The 21,776-nt window shown below is 38.1% G+C and overlaps 1 protein-coding gene across 9 annotated transcripts in view; it reads left to right on the forward strand.

The window, feature by feature from the left end:
• Positions 1–21,776, forward strand: part of ATP2B1 (ATPase plasma membrane Ca2+ transporting 1) — a 125,358-nt gene that overhangs the window by 86,066 nt on the left and 17,516 nt on the right. For all 9 annotated transcript variants that reach the window (XM_048217792.2, XM_044384543.3, XM_026499917.4 and 6 more), the window contains 9 exons: positions 714–752; positions 1,507–1,668; positions 3,595–3,809; positions 6,241–6,483; positions 7,852–8,093; positions 10,582–10,819; positions 15,290–15,469; positions 16,121–16,208; positions 16,628–16,734. In XM_048217792.2, coding sequence (XP_048073749.1) covers positions 714–752; positions 1,507–1,668; positions 3,595–3,809; positions 6,241–6,483; positions 7,852–8,093; positions 10,582–10,819; positions 15,290–15,469; positions 16,121–16,208; positions 16,628–16,734 — 1,514 coding nt within the window. The remainder of the gene's footprint in view (positions 1–713; positions 753–1,506; positions 1,669–3,594; positions 3,810–6,240; positions 6,484–7,851; positions 8,094–10,581; positions 10,820–15,289; positions 15,470–16,120; positions 16,209–16,627; positions 16,735–21,776) is intronic.

Here is a 21,776-nt window from a genome sequence, read left to right on the forward strand (position 1 = left end):
TCTGTCTTGAGCATCTGTTCCTTCTTGACTCTGTTCCACGTTTCCCAGTTTGAAGATAGGTCTTCTAGATAGAGAAGGTGGAAGAAAAATTTGCTGTATGGCTCTGCCCCCGCTTTCTCATTTGCAGAATTATACTGCCTGCTCCAAACAATAGACTTAGTCCCTCCTTGATTACTTTATTGCTTTAGACATTCTCATCTTTGTTTTCTCCAAATTGAAACTAATTTGGTGAGTTATCTTAACTGGTAGTCCTACTGGCCCATTCTAATTCTAATTTTAGTCACTCGCCTCCTGTCTTCTCTACGTGGGTTTTGCTCCTTCCCAACACAGCTCTCCTGTGTGCCTGTTGTTTTTATGACATTTCTCCCCCCCTCCCTACCCCTGCCCCTTTCTCCTTTCTTAGAATTACATGTGTATTTAGTTTGAGAACCTCTTGTACCATATTTGGGCTCATTACAGCATATAAAAGAGTAAAGTCTTATGGAGAAATCAAATAAGTATAGACGCCCCAGATTATTTTGGAGTATTGCCCCTGGTGAAGACCTAGGGAATGATTGACCCAGCAGGTCGTTACAGGCCAGATGCTTTCTCATCTACACAGGCACACACCATTGTGGAACAGTTCTGTTACAGAAATGTGAGCTACGTCTGCATGATTTAGCATGGCCGTCTGTTTCTTTTGGAAAGCTTTAATTCCTATTTTGTTCCTACAGATAAGAAACAAGATGGAGCTATTGAGAATCGCAACAAAGGTAAGTTCACAAGGATAAACGTACAGTTAGCTTGTTTTCATTATATCCAAAAATATATCTCCTATGTACTGTATTCATCCAAAAGTAGGATACATGTAGCAGGGGAAATCAACAGTTTATGTTAACTTGGGTTAGCCTCTCTTCCTGCCAGTGCCTTAGTCATGCTGCCTTTACAATGGCAATAAGATTTGAACTACGATTTGTGCTAGTAAGCTAAGAAAAATCCAGATAGGTAACTTTCAGCTTAAGCACGTCACGTTTTTTAACACTGGTTACTATATTATTGCTAGGAAAAATGTGTAAGACACAATATACACTTTAAGTGGTTTTTTGCATTTATTTAGGTCTGTAAACATATGTACATTTTTCTATATGTATGGTTTACACATAATGGACTACATTATGGTCACATGCGGGAGGAATTTATAGTGTTTGGAAATGGATATTATCACACACAACATGGGGGGAGAGAAATGATTTGGTATTTAGTTCTTAGTTTAAGATCCCGTGTTTCTTCTGCCTCATCCCTATTACCTGGCACAACATTCTCAAATCTGGTACAAAGATTCACAACCTAGTGTCACTATTGTCTTATTCTTTGGCTAGACATAGACCAGTGCTCACACAAAGCTGAGTGTTTAAATCTTTTCTAGTTTCTATAAGAAACTGATTTGTGTCAAAAACCGTTTCAAAATACTAATAGTTTTGTGTGCCTTTAAAAATGTAGTGAGGTTTTATTTGCTCTTATATGTAGCAAAAGCCCAGGATGGTGCAGCCATGGAAATGCAGCCTTTGAAGAGTGAAGACGGTGGAGATGGTGATGAAAAAGACAAAAAGAAAGCAAATTTGCCAAAAAAGGAAAAATCTGTCTTACAAGGGAAACTCACAAAGCTGGCTGTTCAAATTGGCAAAGCAGGTATGACATACAGAAGAAAGTAAGGTGTTTTGCTTTTAAAATATGCTAATCTTCTGCTTGAAATGGCCTTTGACCCACTTAAGGCTGCAAATTGTTGCTTTGTGAGTGGAAGGGGGTTTAAAAATATTTTCAGTTTTATCCACAGTATACCAGGTCTTTGAGTTATTGCAGATCCTCATGATATCGTTGCAGCTTAGGGGCTCTTATCCCCATTGTACATGGAAGGAACTAGCTAGTAAGTGGTCAGGTTAGAATTGGTGCTAAAGACTGCCCAGTTCAGGGGGGGCGCTTGGGTGGCACAGCGGTTAAGTGTCTGCCTTCAGCTCAGGGCGTGATCCCGGCGTTATGGGATCGAGCCCCACATCAGGCTCTTCCGCTATGAGCCTGCTTCTTCCTCTCCCACTCCCCCTGCTTGTGTTCCCTCTCTCGCTGGCTATCTCTGTCTCTGTCAAATAAATAAATAAAATCTTAAAAAAAAAAAAAAAAAAAAAAAAGACCGCCCAGTTCACAAGCCCATACTCTCATCTCTGAATTTCTCAGGATTTCTGGGAGCAGTAGAGAGAGTGCCAGCAGTGTGGTTACTCAGAGCAGATTACCCAACTATATTTTATTTTATTTTATTTTTTTGAAAGATTTATTTATTTTAGGGAGAGAGAGAAGGAGAGAGAGAGTGCGTGCAAGTGAGGGGGAGGGGCAGAGGACGTGGAGGAGGGAGGGAATCCCTGAGCGGACTCCCTGCTGAGTGCAGAGCCTGCCCTGGGCTCCATTTCCGGACGCTGAGATCAGGACTGGAGCTGAAATCAAGAGCCGGGCACTTAATCAACTAAGCCACCCAGGCACCCCCCCCCAGCTATATTTTAATATAAAAATTTCACCACACATTTTGCTCATCTTTTTACTGACTCTGAAGAAAATTAGGTATATGTTTTTCTAAAACTTACAGTTTACTTGAATTGAATGGATCAGTTGGAGCACCGTCCTGGTGAGCGGAAGTTACTAAGTTGCTCTTCTCACTAGAAAACACCTGTTAATGCAACCACTTCAGCGTGGAGAAAAGAAGCAGAGGTCTTAGCTAAAAAGAGCGTGCCCTCCAGCAGTATCATCTGTGTGAAAGAACACATGGGTGAATCAGCATATACTGTTAAAATCACTTAAATTATGTAATTCTACTTCTTAGGAGTATGTTGGAAAAAGTGAGGTTTTTGCTTCTGTTCTGAATAAGTTTATTTGCTATTGGATAAACTTATTTGCTTTTTGTAATATGTAGCCGGAGGGTAATACTGCCTCCGTGTTGGGGAAGGGGTGGATTTAAGATGGTTAGATTACTAGGTGCAGACATGTGGATTCGTCTTATTTTTCAATACTCATTTGTAAAAGGCTGACTAGTCGACAGAATAGGTAAATGGTTTGTAAAACAGGAAGCACTAAGGAAAGATGAAAAAAATAACAATTGAGAGAATTATTTTTTTAATAAAAAACATAGGCTTGAGTATTTAATTCCAAGTCTCCCCATTGATCAGATTTTTACCAGCTTCTCTTTCAGCAGTAAGCAGTTGCCAACGTATAAAGTACCCACTTATTCTAAGCTTCTCGTATTTCCTTGTCGTTGCCTGTTATTTTGTCTTAGTTTTAGTAGAAGGCTGAAGATACAATTAAGTCTAGGAAAGAATCATAAACACTTTTCTACCAGTTCTCCTGGGTACAGGGCTATACTCGGAAGCAGAAGTTAAATGTGACAATGCCAAATGATGAGCTAGGTGCAAAAAAAAAAAAAAAAAGGTAACAGTTTCTCAGAGAAATTAAAAATGAAAGTAAGTATTCTCAAACCAGTGGTAACTTCTTCGGTGGCTAATATGTAACTGACAGTGGGTAGTGTCTGGACTACTGAAGTAATGACATTTTTTCTTTTTTTTTATATACGGAAAGGTTTGTTGATGTCTGCCATCACAGTTATCATTCTAGTATTGTATTTTGTCATTGATACATTCTGGGTTCAGAAGAGACCGTGGCTTGCGGAGTGCACCCCGATTTACATACAATATTTTGTGAAGTTCTTCATCATTGGAGTCACGGTTCTGGTGGTTGCCGTACCAGAGGGTCTTCCCCTTGCCGTCACGATCTCCCTGGCTTACTCAGTCAAGGTAAGCGGGAAAGGGTCAAACCGATGTACAAAGTGTAAAGCTTTCGTTGGTGGAGAAAATTCACACCCGTGGTTTTACTCTTTTCTTTCTGGTTCTAAAAGTAGGAGTTTTTTCCAGAAATTCCTAGTTTCCTTTAGAAATGCTGTCACAGGTTTCCTCCTCCTCTTCCCACACCCACCCCCCTCAAAGTTGCAGGTCTCTGTACGTCAAGACGTATACCTTTCACGGGGCAGCCTTGACACAAAACCAAGCACAGCCCCGCCAGGCAAAGTTCTGGCTGAAGTTTTGTTGTATGGTCATTAGGTGACAAGTCACATCACCTCCATTTTCCCCATCTGTTAAATTAAAGCAGGAACGTTTGTCATTGACCCGTGGGAAGACCGCAGAGAGGCTTCTCTCAAGTGCAGTCTTCTCGGGCCTCCTTGTTTCCACTTTTCTACCCTCATGGCAGCACAGCCGAGCTTCCATACAGTGGGCAGACTCCTGTTCCTGAAATAGAATCTGGCTGTCTTATTTCCTTGTGTAAAACACCAGTGGCCTCTCATCACACTCAGAAAAAATCCAAGCTCCCCATGGTCTGCAGGGCGCGGCCAGTGTGGCCCTGCTGACCTCTCGGTGCTCTTCTGGTCCAGCCTCACCAGGCCCCCTGTAGCTTGTCACCTAATCCAGGGCCCACTCCCTCCTTCCTGTGAGTCATCTGCTCTTACTCTACTCAGTCTTTTCCAGTGTCACCTGTAAGTAGCTCAGTTCCCGGTTTTGGAGTAGAATGCTAAAAATGAGCTTCGATGCCTTTGCTCACTACTGTTTACCTAAAGTTGTAATCTGGTTGAAGATTATTAATTTACTTTAATTAATTTTATACGTTATATGGAAAAGGCGAATTGGATTTTTAAAAAGGTTTAGCTTGGGCGGTTTTGATCTTTCAAAAATGGCTTTGCAGATAAAATTGTACTTAATGGCAAGAGTGTGGCTCTTGTCAGTTTTCTGGTGTTAAGTAAATTAGCTGTTCTTAAGTAGTATTGCTGATGGTGGTGAGCAATATAGTCATACTTCCTGCTGGAGCCTTCTGATCCTCAGTATTCCAACGGATTTTACAATTAACCTATCATGATAAGAATATTTTTTGATTGCTGTTTGAGTGTATTTTCTTTTCAGGCATTTAACATCTTTCATTTCTAATGGTGAATGTTTCAGTGTGATGAAATACAGTGTAATCACCTGTCTTTTTTTTATGTTTTGAAATAATTAGAAATAATTGGGGTAAACAAGTTTTAGACACTGATCATTTTATCAATACTGTCAGTTCATCTTGAATAGTCATCAGTAACATTAATTTTTCAGTTGATCAAAAAGATAGAGGCAGAATTAATTTACGTTAATGGAAAATGATTAAGAGCATTTTAACTACTGTTCTTTAAGCTTTTATTAAATGTTTTGGCCAGATGTTACCAGTTACTGTTCTTTTTCATGGAGGTGTATAGTCTTTCGGATCCTTTTCTAGTACTTTGCGAAATTGAGCACCTTTTTTTTTCACTGTAGAACTTCATTCTTTTAATCTTCAATATTCGTGCAAATTGCAAGTAAGTTGGTGGGTAACCTCTTCCTCATATTTATTTCTTCAAGGAACCAATTTTTGCAGTAATTTTCATATTAGTAGTCACAGAACACTTTATAAAAAAGCTCTGTGTAGTTTTTAACCCATTCAACTTTTTTGATTTATCAAGCATTTTAACTCAAATGCCTTTTGGGGCTATTGTGAAAACTCTTTGTTTTTAAGAAACTGTTTTCGTTCTTGTAATTAAGAGAAAGAGATTATCCTAAGGATGAGAATGCCAGGTGTACCAGCATGTGGAAAAGATAAAAATGACCCATTCTGGTTTTGGTACGTTATCTGTTTATCAGTCAAAAAAAAAAAAAAAATCAGACAACTGTATGCCCACAAGCTCTGTATTTTCACTGATAAAAGCTACTTTTTCCTTGGTGATTTGTTTTCCACTTTATAAGGAGACTTAATCCTTAAATGTCATATACTTTTACAATGCTGTCAGTTCCTCTGTACTTAGAATACAGATTGTCATTGCTCTTATATAATTTGAAGACACTTACGGAGTCTGTTGGAGGCATATAGTCAACATGATTTGCAGATGAGTGCAGGTATCTCTGTTCATTTACTGGGTTATGTGATGCATTGGTAAAAAAAAAAAAAAATGTAACCACAGAAAGCTAGTATGTTCTTTCGCTTATTCAAATAGGTTCAAATATACTAAAATTCTTCCAGTATTAAATTGGTGCTTTATACTATGTATCTGTATATAGTTGGGAGTTTAATTCTTAATTTAAAGCACTTACAATTTTATATAATGAGGTGATTGGTTTTGTACGTAGTTTAACTACTTGGTTTTTGTTTTGTTTTTTTTTTTTTGCACCATAGAAAATGATGAAAGATAATAACTTAGTAAGGCATCTGGACGCTTGTGAAACCATGGGAAACGCTACAGCTATTTGTTCAGATAAAACAGGGACATTGACAATGAACAGAATGACGGTGGTTCAAGCTTACATAAATGAAAAACACTATAAAAAGATTCCTGAACCAGAAGCTATTCCACCAAATATTTTATCCTATCTTGTAACAGGAATTTCTGTGAATTGTGCTTATACATCAAAAATATTGGTAAGGTTTCTTTAATAATTAATTTATATATGAAAGTTAATTTTTACATGTGTAATGATAGACTATACATAGCTCTTCAGACCTACCTTTATTATATGTAAATTGGAGAACTGGATGTGTTAAGTTTTTAAAAGTCATATAGTTAGATAATGTATGTAAGTTTCTTTAATACAATTTGTGTCAACAAGTACGACCTGTTGATCAACTAATACCTTGTTGACTTGCATTTTCCTCCTCCTATATTTTGAATTTCCCATGTTTAGAAACTCTCAAGCCTTATAACAAGTTCTTAATTTTAAATTCTTATTAAGCTTATTTTGTGAAAGACCAGGCTATCTTACTGTAGAAAGTCAACTCTCCATTTTCTAGAGAAAATTTTGAAGCCACATTTCAACTTAAATGAATGTGTTCTTATATATGCTTGCTATATGCTCTGTTTGGTTTCTCAGTAGATCCTACCAATGAGGTCATCCTTAGACCTTTTGAAACTAACTCAGTAAAGTAATTCTAGACTTTGTGCTGCCTTAGAATAAAATATTTTTAACTTTGTAAGTTAAAAGTCTTATTTGCAACATAAAGTATAGAATTGCTGGAATTGGTATGTGTTCTAGTGATTTATGGATGAAGACCATGAACAGAATTAATATTAACAGGTTGTCTAGTGAAAGTATGCATGAATTGGATTATTAGACTGAAAAGTTATGGGATCCTGGTTCTAGATCTAGCTTTGCCTTTTACTAGCTGAAAGTCTGAGCTTTACTTTCTTCAATTGTTAAGTAAAGATGATCACATCTGGCCTTATTACTGTAGTGATAATTATATATAAGATGGTATTTGTGAAGATATGATGAAGGAAATAAAGCTTTTATATATATTTAAGGCAACAGTGCTTTATTTTAATACATACACCTTTAAGTTTAAAAACTTGTATAGTAGATTTAATTTTGAATTAACTTAACATAAATGTTCAGTGAAAACAGGAAGAGCAAAGGAAAGGAATTAAAATTTATTAAATCTCACTATGTGTTAGGAACCAACTTTAAACTTTACATGCCTTATCTCACTTAATTCTTGGGTCATAAATGCACCTGTTTTCCAGATGCTGAAACCAAGGACCACAGCGGTGGGGTAACTTGCCAGAAATTCACGTAGCTAGTAACTGGCAGGGCTGAGATTGGAATCCATGTCATTCTCGCCCCCAGAGATCCTTCCTACCATACCTTTTTGTGTCCTTCTTTGAAATGCTGATATTACTAGAAGTTTCCTATATAGTTTTGTTTTAGAATGTCGCATTCTATTTTACAGTATAAGTTAAACTGTCATAGAGAAACAAGATGATACTAGCTTCTAAACCTTTTTCTCTTATAGCCACCAGAGAAAGAGGGTGGATTACCTCGTCATGTTGGTAATAAAACTGAATGTGCCTTGTTGGGACTTCTTTTGGATTTAAAACGAGATTATCAGGATGTTAGAAATGAAATACCAGAAGAAGCACTGTACAAAGTCTACACCTTCAATTCTGTTAGGAAATCCATGAGTACTGTCCTGAAAAATTCAGATGGAAGTTATCGAATATTCAGCAAGGGTGCATCTGAGATAATTCTGAAAAAGTAAGAGTAAAATGCTTAGATGAATAAATTGCTCACTATAGTTGCTTTACGGAATACCTACTATGTTGTTATTGTTGCTATTTCCTTTTTTGTGAACATCAGGCATCTGATAGGACCTCAGAGCTTTTCGGTATATTTTAATGGTATCTAGATATTTACCCATGGTATTCTGCCATTTTTGTACTTCCGCTGCTTTTATTTCAAGTGTTTTGCTGTAGGGAAAATGTGCCCATTACATTCAATCTGGTAGACTTAATAAAGTAAACCTTGATCTTTGCTTTTAGACATGTTGATTCCGTTGTTACAGAGGATCGTGAAAAATAAAGGCCTCCTGGGAAGAAAAGCTCAAGTCTAGATCTTCAACACTACGTTGTAGATAGTGAGCTCGAAAAATGTGATGAATGAATTATAGATAAGTTTTTAGACTAGCAGAGCATTAACACTAGGTCTTAAGAATTCTCCTTTTATATCAGAGTGAGGTTTTATGTCTATGCTGCAGCATTGTGGTATTTAAATATCTCCTGTCATTTTGAATGGTCGTCTTTCTCTTTTACTGTCCTCTTACAGACAGGTAGTTTCAATTTTGACATTACACACTTATGTATAATTTCCCTAATGTTTATGTTATTATAGGTGCTGAAATTATTTTGGTTTCCTTAATTCCAGTAGAGAATTTAAAAACACAATTTAAGAGCAGCCTTGGAGAATTAGAGCTCGTTTGAATTTCTAACATTTAAAGTATTTTTACTTTTAATTTGCTTACATGTAGATTATAATCCAGTGTTATCTTAATGAACACTTGACAGATTATATTCTAACAGCTTTAAGAGACAGGTCTATAAATAAATTACTGAAACGGCAGCACATGACAGATGGTTACAGAGTTTTAAGATGAGATCATTGTCACATGAAAGATGTGGCACTTCAGATAGGTTTTGGTATAAAGTAAGAACATCAAGGTGAAGGAAGCCACATGAAAGGAAAGGAGATGGGAATTCACGGGCCCTATCGGGGAGGTAGCTAGTTGCATAGCTTAGCTGGGTAGTAATGGGCCTTTGGGGTACACAGGCCACATAGAGCCTTCTTCCTTGTATTGAAAACTTGCTTATCTGATGTCAGTGTGAAAGATTAGAAATCCGCCTCATCCACCTCTTGCTGAATAGCAGATAGGTGATACAGGAAAGATTTTTGAATTAAACCAATCAAGGTTTTTGACCACGAACTCTGCGACAGTGAAATAAAATGATGCACGTGAAACATCGAGCTTGGAGTCGGATAGATAATAGTCCCACAGTAATATTTACATTTTGTTGTAGGGGTTCTTACACGTTAGGCTAAGCAGGAAAAATTAAGTGGGCCAGAGGCTGTAACTGGAGTATTTTTTTCATCAGGTAGTAGAATGATCAAATCTGTGATTGAAGATCATTCTTCCATCAGGAAGCAAGGTGGGTTGGAGGGAAAGAAAGGATGGACTGGAGACATAATAATTAAAAAAGCTGTTACAGTAGCTCTGGCTTGAAGTAAGCCAGGAGAAGGCAGTAGCAGGGGAACAGAAAGGAGAGGCAGGAGACTGTTAAGAGGACCACTCTGTGGGACCTAGGAGCTGATACCGTACAGGTGGTGTGGGACAAGGAAGTGTTCAGGTGAGATTGTTAGATTGCCATTGAAATTACTGGGGCTGATGCTGACGCTGAGGCCAAGGGGGCAGCGTTCAGAGTTGCACGCAGTAGGTCTCAGGCGTTGCTGCAGCATCCAGTGGAGCTCCTCAGCAGTGATGGAGAGCTTGGGAAAGGCATCAAAACAGGAGATGTGGATTTGGCCATCACCTGCCTAGAAGCAGGAGGAGCTGGCCTCACCAAGGGAGAGGAGCAGAGAAAGGAGTCATGAAAAGTAAACTTTAAATAGGGAAGTACACAGTGTGACTTTCATTTACCACATAATTAAAATTTTGTAGTTAGTGTCACTGAAAACAAAACTATTTTGGCATTATCTCTCTCATTTCAGTAGAATGCTAATTTTAACAAGAAGTTACGTTTTTTCTTTCATGGTTAAAACAATATATAGGTGATGAAACAGCATCTCAGGTAAGGGGTTGATTGCACTTGACTTTTTACTTGAAAAGAAGAATTTTGTGTGAAAGTTAATGCCTAATTCTGTACCAGAATGGACAGGTGTGTAGTTTATTCTCCTCTGCCATTGGGGGTTCTTTGTGAAAATTTAAGAACATTGCATTTCCGAAAGAGAAGGTTTAGAGAATATCTAGAGTAACTGATAAAGTGGAGAGGTATCAAATGAGAACCAGAAAAATTAGAACTGTTGTGTAAAGGGAAGGGTAAAAGCCACTGTGATTTAGGTCTGTGGAGATGCATGTAATTCACTAAATTCCGGATGTCAGAGCCCATGATTTCTAGCCCTTCCAGATCACTTAAATGGCATTACCCATTATTTTTGTTAATTATTGATGTTTGGATTCAACATTTCCTTTTAGGTGTTTCAAAATCTTGAGTGCTAATGGTGAGGCAAAAGTATTCAGACCAAGGGACCGTGATGATATTGTAAAAACGGTGATTGAACCGATGGCATCAGAAGGCTTGAGAACCATATGTCTTGCATTCAGAGATTTCCCAGCAGGAGAGCCCGAACCAGAGTGGGATAATGAAAATGATATTGTCACCGGCCTTACGTGCATTGCTGTTGTGGGGATCGAAGACCCTGTGAGACCTGAGGTGGTGAAACGTTCTGTGCTCTGCATGTGCAGAATCTTAACCCTACAGGATCCAGGCACTGACTGGAGCCAGCTTTCTAGTAACATTCTTGGTGGCTGTGGGTTTTGTGTTTTTCCCCCCCTGGGTGAATCTAAAACAGGTGAAAAAATCGTGCTTGGGATGTATATGCTATTTATTGGTGGTTTTTAATTAGGCCGCTTTTCTTTGGGATCTTGTGTCCTGATAGCACCATAACTAGCACAGTGCCTTGAGCTGGGTGGATTTTTCAGTTGATGTTTATATTAAATAATAGGTGTATTAAGTTACTCATTTTCATGATCTCTAGAGCAGCACTGTTCAGTAGACCTTTCTTGTGATGATAGAAGTTTTCTGTATGTTGCTCACCACAGTAGCTCCTCACCACGTGTGACTACTGAGTTGTTAAGCGTGGCTAGTACAACTGAAAAATGAAATTTTTAAATTTTACTTAATTTGAATTTAAACATCCTGTTCCCATATTTAACAGTGTGCATCTATACACTTTGGTTGTTTTCTTTAAATTTTTAAAGTTTATTTAGCAACTGCTATGTGCCAGGCATTATACTAGGATACCATAGACCTAAAGATTTTTGAAATCTATTCCCTGGCCTCAAAGAGGTCACTCTTGGGTGGGAATGGACAAACATGTAAATATAACCCCGGATGTTAGTATGTTGTTAGATTGATCCAGAGGATGTTATATGGGCACAGAACATGAGCCCCCAACTTAGTTTAAAGCAGTAGCATCTTTTTTTTGAATTCTTACTGTGTGCCGGTTACTATGCCAACTGCCCTCATCTGTTATTTCATTTAATGTTCACCTCTGCGACTTACTACTCTCACTTAACAGATGAAAAAAAAAATCGAGATGTATAGAGGTTAGCTCTAGACCAAAGAACTAAACTAGTGTGTTCAAATCCGGCTTTGTCTAAAACATGTGTACTTAAAAGACTGCTATGCTCTGTTAACCACTGAATGGGTCAAGTAAGACTTCTGGGAGGTTAATTACCTGATCTGAGTCTTAATGGATGCAATGTTAGCTGGACCTCAAGGGGCAGTTGTAAGCACATTCTGAGCAAAGAAGCAACATGAGTAAAAGCACAAAGGCAAAAGCAGCTTTTGTTCAATGACTATCAGCTAATTGATTCAACACCCAATGTGTGGTACCAGGTACTTTTTTAAGGAACTGGAAATACTGCAGTAGACAAAATCGTCATGAAGCTTATCTTCTAGAGAAGTAAGACAACCAAACTGACAAAATGATAGGTACTTGGACAGTATGCCAAGTGAAAATATATTCTGTAAGGAATAAGACTTGGTCCCTGCCCTCAGGGGCTTTACATTCTGGCTGGCATATGGGGGGAGTTGGGAGGGTGATACCAGATACGACAGTTACAAGCGTGAAAAGGGCTATGAAGGATATGCTCAGGGTGATGAAATTAGGTAACTTAGACCATATTAGGAGAACTCCAAGGATATGACATTTGAGCTGAGATCTGATGGCTAAAAGGGAGCCAGCCATATAACAGTTACAAGAGAATATTCCAGGCAAATGGAACAAAAAATTCAGAGAGAAGGCTGAGGGTGAGAAAGTATTAGCTATTTCAAAGATAAAAAGGAGGCCAGTATGGTGTGGACAAGAAGGGGCAGCAGATAAGATTATCTTTGGTCTTACAAAACAATAAGGGTTCTGAATTTTATTCTAAAACTCAGTGGGAAGTAATTAAACAAATTCAGGCTGGGAAGTAACAATTTGTGTTGTTAAACTACTGTTTTGGGTACTGTGTAAGAAATAGAAAGAGGAAGTAAAGCAGGGAAGCCAGGAGGTGATTGCAGTGATCCCAGGTCTTAGCCCTACATATAGTGTGGCAGGGAAGATGAAAAGGAGGGAATGATTTCAAAGTAAATGGAGGCAGAACCAATAGGAATGAATCTGTTGGGTTTGGAAATAACTATTCTTGACATTGTTGAAGTGTCTGAAACATCCAAATGTGTGTCATGTAGGCATTTGGACTTAGTAGCCTGAAAGTGGCCTAGGCTGGCATACTCACCCAAGGGGCCCCAGGAGAGCTCTTGAGGAAAGAATAGCTCCACAATTAGATGTCTTACAGAGGAGGGACAGTCAGTCTCCTTGCATCACTAGGTGAGTGGTAGAGGATACTACCAATGGAATAAGAGAATCAGAAGCTGCAGCCTATTTAGAAATGATGAAATAGCCAGGTGGGTACTGTTTGCCAACCTTTGGTCAAAAGGAAGCCAAAGTTTTATACATTGATTTATGGCTTAACTCTTACCTAAATGTAGCATTAGGTCAGGGTGTCTACACCTTTGTCCTTTGGAAAATAGATTGCTGTTACCATGTTCTTGGCATTGAGATTGATGGAGAGTTTTGTCTTTTTTTAAACATGAAAGTGGCACTTAATTTTTTTACTATCACAAAATGAGATGGATGCCTTGAGACTAATGTGAGATAATGTAATACAAAGCAGCTTTCTCTGAGTCGGTATTCTGGACTGTGCATTTCTGATATAGAGAATTTTGATTAATTAGATATCTAGAACAAATCCAGCTTTATGGAATCTGCATAGGTACTTGAACAAGGTAATTGGGTTCTCCTCAATTTCTCATCTGTAAGAGGGGGGGCGGTTTGTGAGCTTTATCTGGAGGTATTTGATGGGGTTAGTGGGCCATTAATAAATGTTAAGTTGCCCTTTTTTTAATAATAATTTTTTAGTATGTTATGTTAGTCACCATACAGTACATCCTTTTAGTTTGTCCTTCTTAAATATTATTTGCCACATGGTTTGAACCTGAGACCAGTTTCCCCCTGTTACTCATCGTCTCTCTACCAAATGATCTCAGATACCACCCAGACAATGCGTGGGTGGACAATTTTGGGTTACTTTTAATCTCAAATGAGATACCAGGATATATATTACATTTATACAGCAAACCAATGTTTTCAAAATCAAATACTGATTTTTTTAATAATAGACACCTATATGAAGACACAGTTTTGTCTAGATACGCCATGAAAGCTGCTTCCAGAGACATTACGTTTAAACTGTATTTACAGTAGAAGTTATAAACCATCAGCCTGCAAGGCCAAATTTAGCCTTCAGTCAAATTTTCCTTGGACCCTGGGGGGGGGGGTGTGTGTTTAAAGCATTATGTATTGAGAGCACATACACAAATGTAGACTTCTGCTTTCTAAATCTTAAAGTGGTCGGTTCTGTCAACATTGGGCATTTATTCCACCATAGTAAAAAAAAAAAAATAGGCTGAAGCCAAATAGCTTTCTCCATTAGTGTTGGGTTTGTAACTGTCAGTGTTTTTCTCATTTATGTTACCTGCATGGCCCTAAAGGCATTTGTGTTTGCAACCTCTGCTCCGGCAAAATCAGTAAGGATTTCCTGGTTAGAAAAGAGCAGGGAGTATTTTCTAGGCAAAGGGAATTGCCAGAAGCAGAGACACAGAAACAATATATAGATTATTCATCCATCAAGTTGTGTCATAGAGAAAAATTTCTCATAAATCTAGAAAACTATTTTGAAGTTCAGGTGTGATACTCTATTATACTAAGAATGTTGCGGCTTATAGTGTAACAGTAGAGGAATCGTCATGTATTCATAAGAAAATCTATTAGAAAAATAATTCTACCATCAGGTATTTCAGATGTTTTACAGGAGGAACAAACGTAAAGACAGGGATACCAATTACAAAGCTATTTCAGTAGTCAGGCAACAAGCAGGGGAGACAAGGTGCAGGGAAGGTTTGAGGTAGGATGCACAGGACTCATTGTCCTTTAAAGATGGATAGAGTAAGAGAGATTGGAAGAGGACAGATGACCCCTAGGTTTCTGTTAGGTAGGTTTTAAAAAACATAGTCCCCCTTTTGGACACCCAGATTCCACTGTCCACTTCTCTGATGGAATTATGAATCCAGCACTCACAATGAGGTAGGAGAAAGATGTAGGTTTGAAAATTATTAGCACTTACATGACAGTTAAAAGTACAAGAATAAGTGAAGTAATCCTTAAAAGATACGGAGTCGGGGGAAAGAAAAAGTGAGCCACCTATAATCCTAAGGAACACACCAACATTTTACTCCCGTGTTGTCTGGTCGGTGAACCCAGAAGGGTAGAAAGCCAACCAGAAAAGAATTGCATAATGGTTGGGGAGGGGGGCATTTTAAGAAGCCTTTGGTATATAAATAATGCAAACAAATTAAGTAGGATCACAACTGAAAATGAAGCCTGAACTAGGACTGTGGCTGTGGGAGAGGAAAGAAGAGATTATTGGGAGTAATTAAATATTGAATATCTTTAGATGAAATAAAATTGTCATTATTTGTGGGACTGTGCAGTAATGCGTTATTTGTTCAGTGGAGGTTTTTTCCCCCTTTGGAAATTCTTTCTTTCTTTCGTAATATGAATTTTTCTTTGTAAACCAGGTACCAGAGGCCATAAAGAAATGTCAGAGGGCTGGAATTACTGTGCGGATGGTCACTGGTGATAATATTAATACTGCTCGGGCGATTGCCACCAAATGTGGTATTTTACATCCCGGTGAAGATTTTCTGTGCCTCGAAGGTAAAGATTTCAACAGAAGAATACGAAATGAAAAAGGAGAGGTAAGGGTTTCTTTAGTTTTTTGTTGATCTATTTTTTGTATAACATTTAGAATATGCCCTGTGCGTTAGGCATCGCACATGAAGAAATGCGCCTGCAGCTAAGAAGCAGAAGCACTAACGTTATGGAAGTGAAAGAGACTAGTGATCAAGAAATGTGTTCTATAGGGAGTGAGCACTTCTTTTTTTTCCCCTCGTCTTGGCCGGTTTCAGCAGTAGAATACGTACAAGTGAGTGTGGGAGGAAGTTTGAAAAGGCTGATACAGACCATATTTTAGGGCTACTCAAACTGCGCTTTTTATACTACGTTAAGGAGTTTTTATTTTCATAGGCAGTGGGAAGATTTTTAAAATTTGATCTTATAATGATATGTGTATATAATAGTGGTTCTCAACCTTGAGTATGCATTAGAGTAACCTAAAGAGCCTTTTAAAACCGTTGATTGCTAGGCCCCCAACCCAGAGGACTTGATAAGATGATAGGCTTGGGGCCTTGCTAAAAAAAATTTGCATTTCTGACAAGTTCCCTCGAATTGCTGATGGTGCTGGTCTGTTCACCACGCTCTTGAGAACTGCTGATACATATGCCAGATAGCTACTTTGGGAATTATAAAACTAGGTTTGGATATATTTTAACTTTCACAAACATTTATAGATTGAGCAAGAGCGGATAGACAAGATTTGGCCAAAGCTTCGAGTACTTGCAAGATCATCTCCTACTGACAAACATACACTGGTTAAAGGTGAGTCGATTTTACAGTTACTTCACAATTTGTTGATACAGAAATGTGTTCTGTTATCTGAAGTAGTAATAGATATTAAATAATAGATTGGATCTTGGATATTATCTTTTCCAATAAAATCTAAATACATTTCCTTTTGATCTTGGATATTATCTTTTCCTATAAAATCTAAATACATTTCCTTTTGACACCTTCCGTGAACTGTGTTTATCTTCATTAAAACAGGATATTGTTCCTAGGGTAGCCTTAGTTTCTGGACTTGGTCCTTATCCAACATCTCAGCAGTTTCCATTTCTCTATATTTGTTTGTTTATTTTTAACCTCAAGTCTGTAAAACTGGCTGGTCAGGATACTCTGCAGAATCACCTTATTAATTAAAGGGGATATTTTTACAGCACAAATATTTACTTTTGTTTCAGGTATAATTGATAGCACTGTGTCAGAACAACGCCAGGTTGTAGCTGTAACTGGTGATGGTACAAATGATGGCCCAGCACTAAAGAAAGCTGATGTTGGATTTGCGATGGTAGGAACTTAACCTGTTAAGCATTCAGATGTCATTTACTGGCTGAATTGTTTGTTACTAGATTGCTATTGGCTTTTTTTTATTTGAGAGCCAGCGTGGGGGGGGAGGAGCAGAGGGAGAGGGAGAGGCAGACTCCCTGCTGAGCAAGGAGCCTGACACTAGGCTGGATCCCAGGACCCTGAGATGATGACCTGAGCCGAAGTCAGGCACTTAACCAACTGAACCACCCAGGCGCCCCACTATTGATTTTAAACACTGTCCTTCAAGATTTGAGTGAAAATATATGTGCTAAATCGGTTTGTAAGTCTGAGTAGTTTGTAACCATGTTCGTTTGATGCAGTGAAATCTGGCTAGAAGATGACTCCTGAAGAACTAGAACATCATACATTTACTTTGTACGCCACAGAATATATAAATATCTGTCATCTGATCTGAACCTTACAACAGTCCTCTTAAGCAGGAGACAGTCTTTTGAACGGGAGAGAAAATGTACACGTGTGTGTGTGTGTGTGTGTGTGTTTAGTTAAAAATATAATTGAGAATCTTCTTTCAACTGAAGGTGTCTGTTAAGAGTGAACTGAAAGTCATCATTTCGTATATAATAGCTGTAATCCTTTTCTGATTGGAAAAAAAATCTACTCCCTCCCCCACAATTCTTCAGTTTAGATTTGATTACTTAAAGTGCTAGAAAATGTCAGCATTTCATTATTATATTCTTAAACTCTAGCCATAGTACTAATGAAGTATTTACTATAAAATTGATACCATGAAATACAGATGCTACATAAATGTTTAATGATTGAAATTAGATTGTTTTATATCTCTGAATCGATTCCTTACAGCTTTTCAGTGTTGGAATGAATCTTTGTACCTTCAGTGCCATAGAAAACTTAAGTCTTCTATTTAATTTTCACTTACTTTAATTTTTTGAAAACACAGGTCCATAATCACAATTTGAAATCTAAAAATCTGAAAACTGAAATTTCTTTCCTAAATTTGCAACAGACTCATTTGACTCCAAAACTTATTCCGAACGGATGTGAGGAAGTTATTTGTCCCACTCAACATGAACAATCATAGACATTGCATAGATATTAATATGTTTTTATGGTGCTAACCCCTCTGGGAAAATCTGTGATGGAAGATAAGTGCCTCATTATCTTTCTAAAATGTGGGAGACTTGAATTCTGAAACATAGTCTGGCCCCACAGGTTTCAGATACAAGAATACTTATGTATACCAATGTTTGTTCGTATAATTTGTCCCCTTGATATTGTGCTGCTAAAATAGGGGTTTAGCAGAACCGCCATGGTGGCAGCCTTTCAGCAGGCATGAGAGGGATGGAAAGAGGAAATTAGGTCGGTGAAGTGCTCCCAGCCAATAGCTGTGAACCCAGAGATCCCCGCCCTACCCTATTCCAGACTCATTATGGTTGGCAGCACACTTGTCTGAACTTCTGAAGACTTGTGAAAAGTAGCTGAAGGGAGAAGGAATATTTAAGTCCTGTTCCTTTGGCTGTGGGCAAATAGGATGGTTGTTCCTGGAGGAACACAAGATCACTCTCTGCTGCTCTGAGCATTAGCAGGACTCTGACTGTGACTTTCATCAGACAGCAGACCAGGAAGGCGTTTACTTACAGTGCATTTTAAAAAATAAAAAGCTTGCTTCCCAAGACTTCAGTGTTTAAGGCAGATGCCAAGGGCTCTCAGTACACACAGGTAAACATAGTATCACAGATAGAGGCACAGTACAGTGGCTGCTTTGTTTCATTTTTAAGTCCTGAAGGTTTTAGGCCCATTGTACCACCTTTTTTTTAAGGTACACATCAAAAATCTAAATCTGTTTTAAAAGACCAAAGAATGATTTGAATTTCAAAGCACTTTTGTTCAGTCAGGCTTGAGTTTGCTTTGTTTATGTATTCAGTTTTCCAATTTCGTATTTTAAAACTGAAAAAATTATTTGGCTTGAGTTTTTAATAGATACCTGCAAGAAATTGCTATTGATTAGTCCTTGTTAAATTTGTCTCTTACTTTGCAGGCAGAAATAGCATTTTAGAATACTATCTATATATTCTCTATTCTCTCTCTCTATATATATATATGTGTGTGTGTGTGTGTGTGTTTATACACACTCTATTTAGAAAAGTCAACATTAAAATAAAATTTACAACAATAAAATAAGATTTACAAAAGGACTCTAAGTACATTATTAGCTTGCGAAGAGGTCTGGCTTTCTCTCTATATAGCCACTGTCCATAGAGTCCTTTCGATTGCAAGCCTCCATGGTACATTTAAAATATAATATTATCTTATGATATTACATTATTCGTACCAAAATTCAGCAAATCATAACATACAGATATCTCTGTCTTCAAAGCCTGAATGCCATGATGGATTTCTATAACCAAATACATCTTTGGTAGTCAAATCTTCCCTAAGATAATTAAGATACTGCCTTTTTAAAAAAAAAAAAAACTTTAGGTTAATAAAGGATTTGTTTGTTTATTCTCCAAATATTAAGAGGCTGTTTTCAGTATTCTGGTCCAGAAACATTAGAAGTGAGTAGTTGTCTCCTAAAGGTTCGGCACACAGGGAAGTAAATAATCAGAGCGTAGTGGCCACCAGTGAAGGACCAAACACTACACAAGGTGTGTATCAAGGAGGAAGACTGCCTGGAGAGACTAGGAAAGGTTTTCTGAAAGAAATGGCCATTTGAGTTGCGGGACGGAGAAGAGGAGGTGGGGAAGGACAGTGCAGGGACCCTCATGAGCGACAAGAAGTTGAACTTGTCTGGAAGAGGGTGTGCTGTTGGAGGAGAATGGGCTATGGAGCAGGGAGTATTGGTAGGGGGCACCTGCAAAGGGCCTTGAATACCGAGGCCTTCTTCCTCCATCCAGTAGATCAGCCCTTCCCAAGCTGACTTCCGAGGGCGTGAAAAGAAGTTTGGAGACTCACACGCATGGCAGCATCCAACTCAGAGCAGCTCATAAAAAAGCTGTTTAACTTTTTCTGTTGGAAGTTCCCCAAACTTACTTGACAGTGGAACTCATTTTTATTTGGACACCAATTAACGTCTCAAAATTACTTTTTAAATTTTGAAGGATTTTGAACAAGGGAGCAATGAGATTTGCATTTGAAAAAGACGGGGAATGATTAGAGGCAGGAAAACCTGTGAGGCTTAGATGTGTTAAATGTGGTGCACATTAAAAGTAAAATATTCCGATTAGAAGCTAGAGGCTAAAATTTTAAATTAAGATTGTTCTCTTGTTGAATATTTTTGAGAAAAACTTGATTGGAATTTTGTTTTTGTGTTTATCAACACAGTAAATGCATTTAAAAAGTCATGTCATTTTACATGACTTACTAAAGTCCCCTACCACAAATTACATCTTCCAGCTCTTTTTTTTTTTTTTGACAAAAGGAAACCAGCTGTTTTAGCTGTTTGTTTCCCTTACTTGTTTGCCTCTATATATCTAAATGATATGGTGCTTTTTTATTTGTTTGATGTAAAGCACTTGCTACTGACTTCTCGCTGAGAAAGATAAGGATTTCACACTTTTACAGGCACACCCGACGCACACCACTGTCACCTCCATAATGCATACTGCACGCTACCTGTCCTGTCATTCTTCCCCCCAGAATTAGGTCATAATTTCGGGTAGACCAGTATACAGTCCTTATTGTGACTTTTGTTCTCAGCTGAGCTGTGTAGTCTGCCATCATGACTCTTACTTCCTTGAACAACTTTTTGTATTCCTTATAAATTGTCTTTTTCATTCACTTTTTAAGTCTTTTTTTTAATTTTAAATCTATTTTTTTAAAATGCGTTCACGTTTGTGCTTAGTTTTTCTAGGTACTTAATAACAAATTCATCACCAGATTCTCTGTCCTTTACATCAGAATCCCCTGGCACTTTGACATTTTCACCTTCTTAGAGATACCTTTTCCCAGACCTTCCGACGTGCCTGAGTGTGGACTCTGCCAGGCCTGCTACCCAGCTGTCTCGTTCTCCATACCTAAGGAGTTCCTTTTCCTCTCTCATGTTGGACCTGGTATTTCCTGGACTCGATGTCATCGTCTGTTTGGTTTACTCCCTCGTGGAGTAACACTGTCTTCTCCAGCAGCTTTCTGAGAAAAAAAGTTTATGAGAGTTAAGCTGTTTCATGACTTTTATGACTGAAATCTCCACCCTCTTCTCACTCTTGAGTCTTAATCTGACTTGGTACAAAAGTCTCATTTGAAAATCAGTTTTTCACTGAGAATTTTCAATTCATTCCTCCTTATTCCTCCATACCATTTTGGATTGTGAACCTCTTGTGGTGTGTGTGTGTCTGTTTTTTCCCTTTCTGGAGATAAATAACGTCTTTCCTTAGTTTCCAGTCTTCTGAAGTGTAATGATGTTTTGTCGTCGAACAACTCTGTACTATGAAATAAACTCATACTCTTATTTTTTTATACTAGTCTTATTTCATCTCCTCCGTTTCTTTTGGAACATCCACCCCCCATCCCAGTTCTTGAACTGCTTGGACTTATTATCTTGTCTCTTTTTTTCCAATTTACCATATCTTTGTCATCTTGCTTTATTTTCAGGGATGTTCCCTCAGTTTCTGGGGTTTGGGTGTTTTGTTTTGTTTTTTCTAAGATCTCCAACTTCTTTGTCTTGTTGTAACATTCTATTCATGTTTCATTGATGCACCTTTTTTACCTCTCTAAGGATTTGACTTTTTAAAATAAGCTTTCGTCTCTGCAGAGTCTGTGTCTCCATCTGCCTTTTGGTTTAGTCTTTCCTCAGATGTCAGGGGATTGATTCTTGGTTGCCTCTGCGTATCTACCGGTGGAAAGCTGGAAAGCCTTGGGCCTTTGGGTGGGATTTTGTCAATCAGAAGCTTCTCAGTAAAGTGACCTGGCTTGGCTATTTTACTTCCTTAGTGTACCTTGAATTGAAGGATTTTTAGGTCTTTTCAGATGATCAGATTTCCCAGAAAAGAACCTTCATATCTGCTACCTAGAGGGCACTCCTGAATACTGGTGTTCTGAGAAACA

Source organism: Ursus arctos, unplaced genomic scaffold, assembly GCF_023065955.2.
Source record: "Ursus arctos isolate Adak ecotype North America unplaced genomic scaffold, UrsArc2.0 scaffold_21, whole genome shotgun sequence".
NCBI lineage: Eukaryota > Metazoa > Chordata > Mammalia > Carnivora > Ursidae > Ursus > Ursus arctos.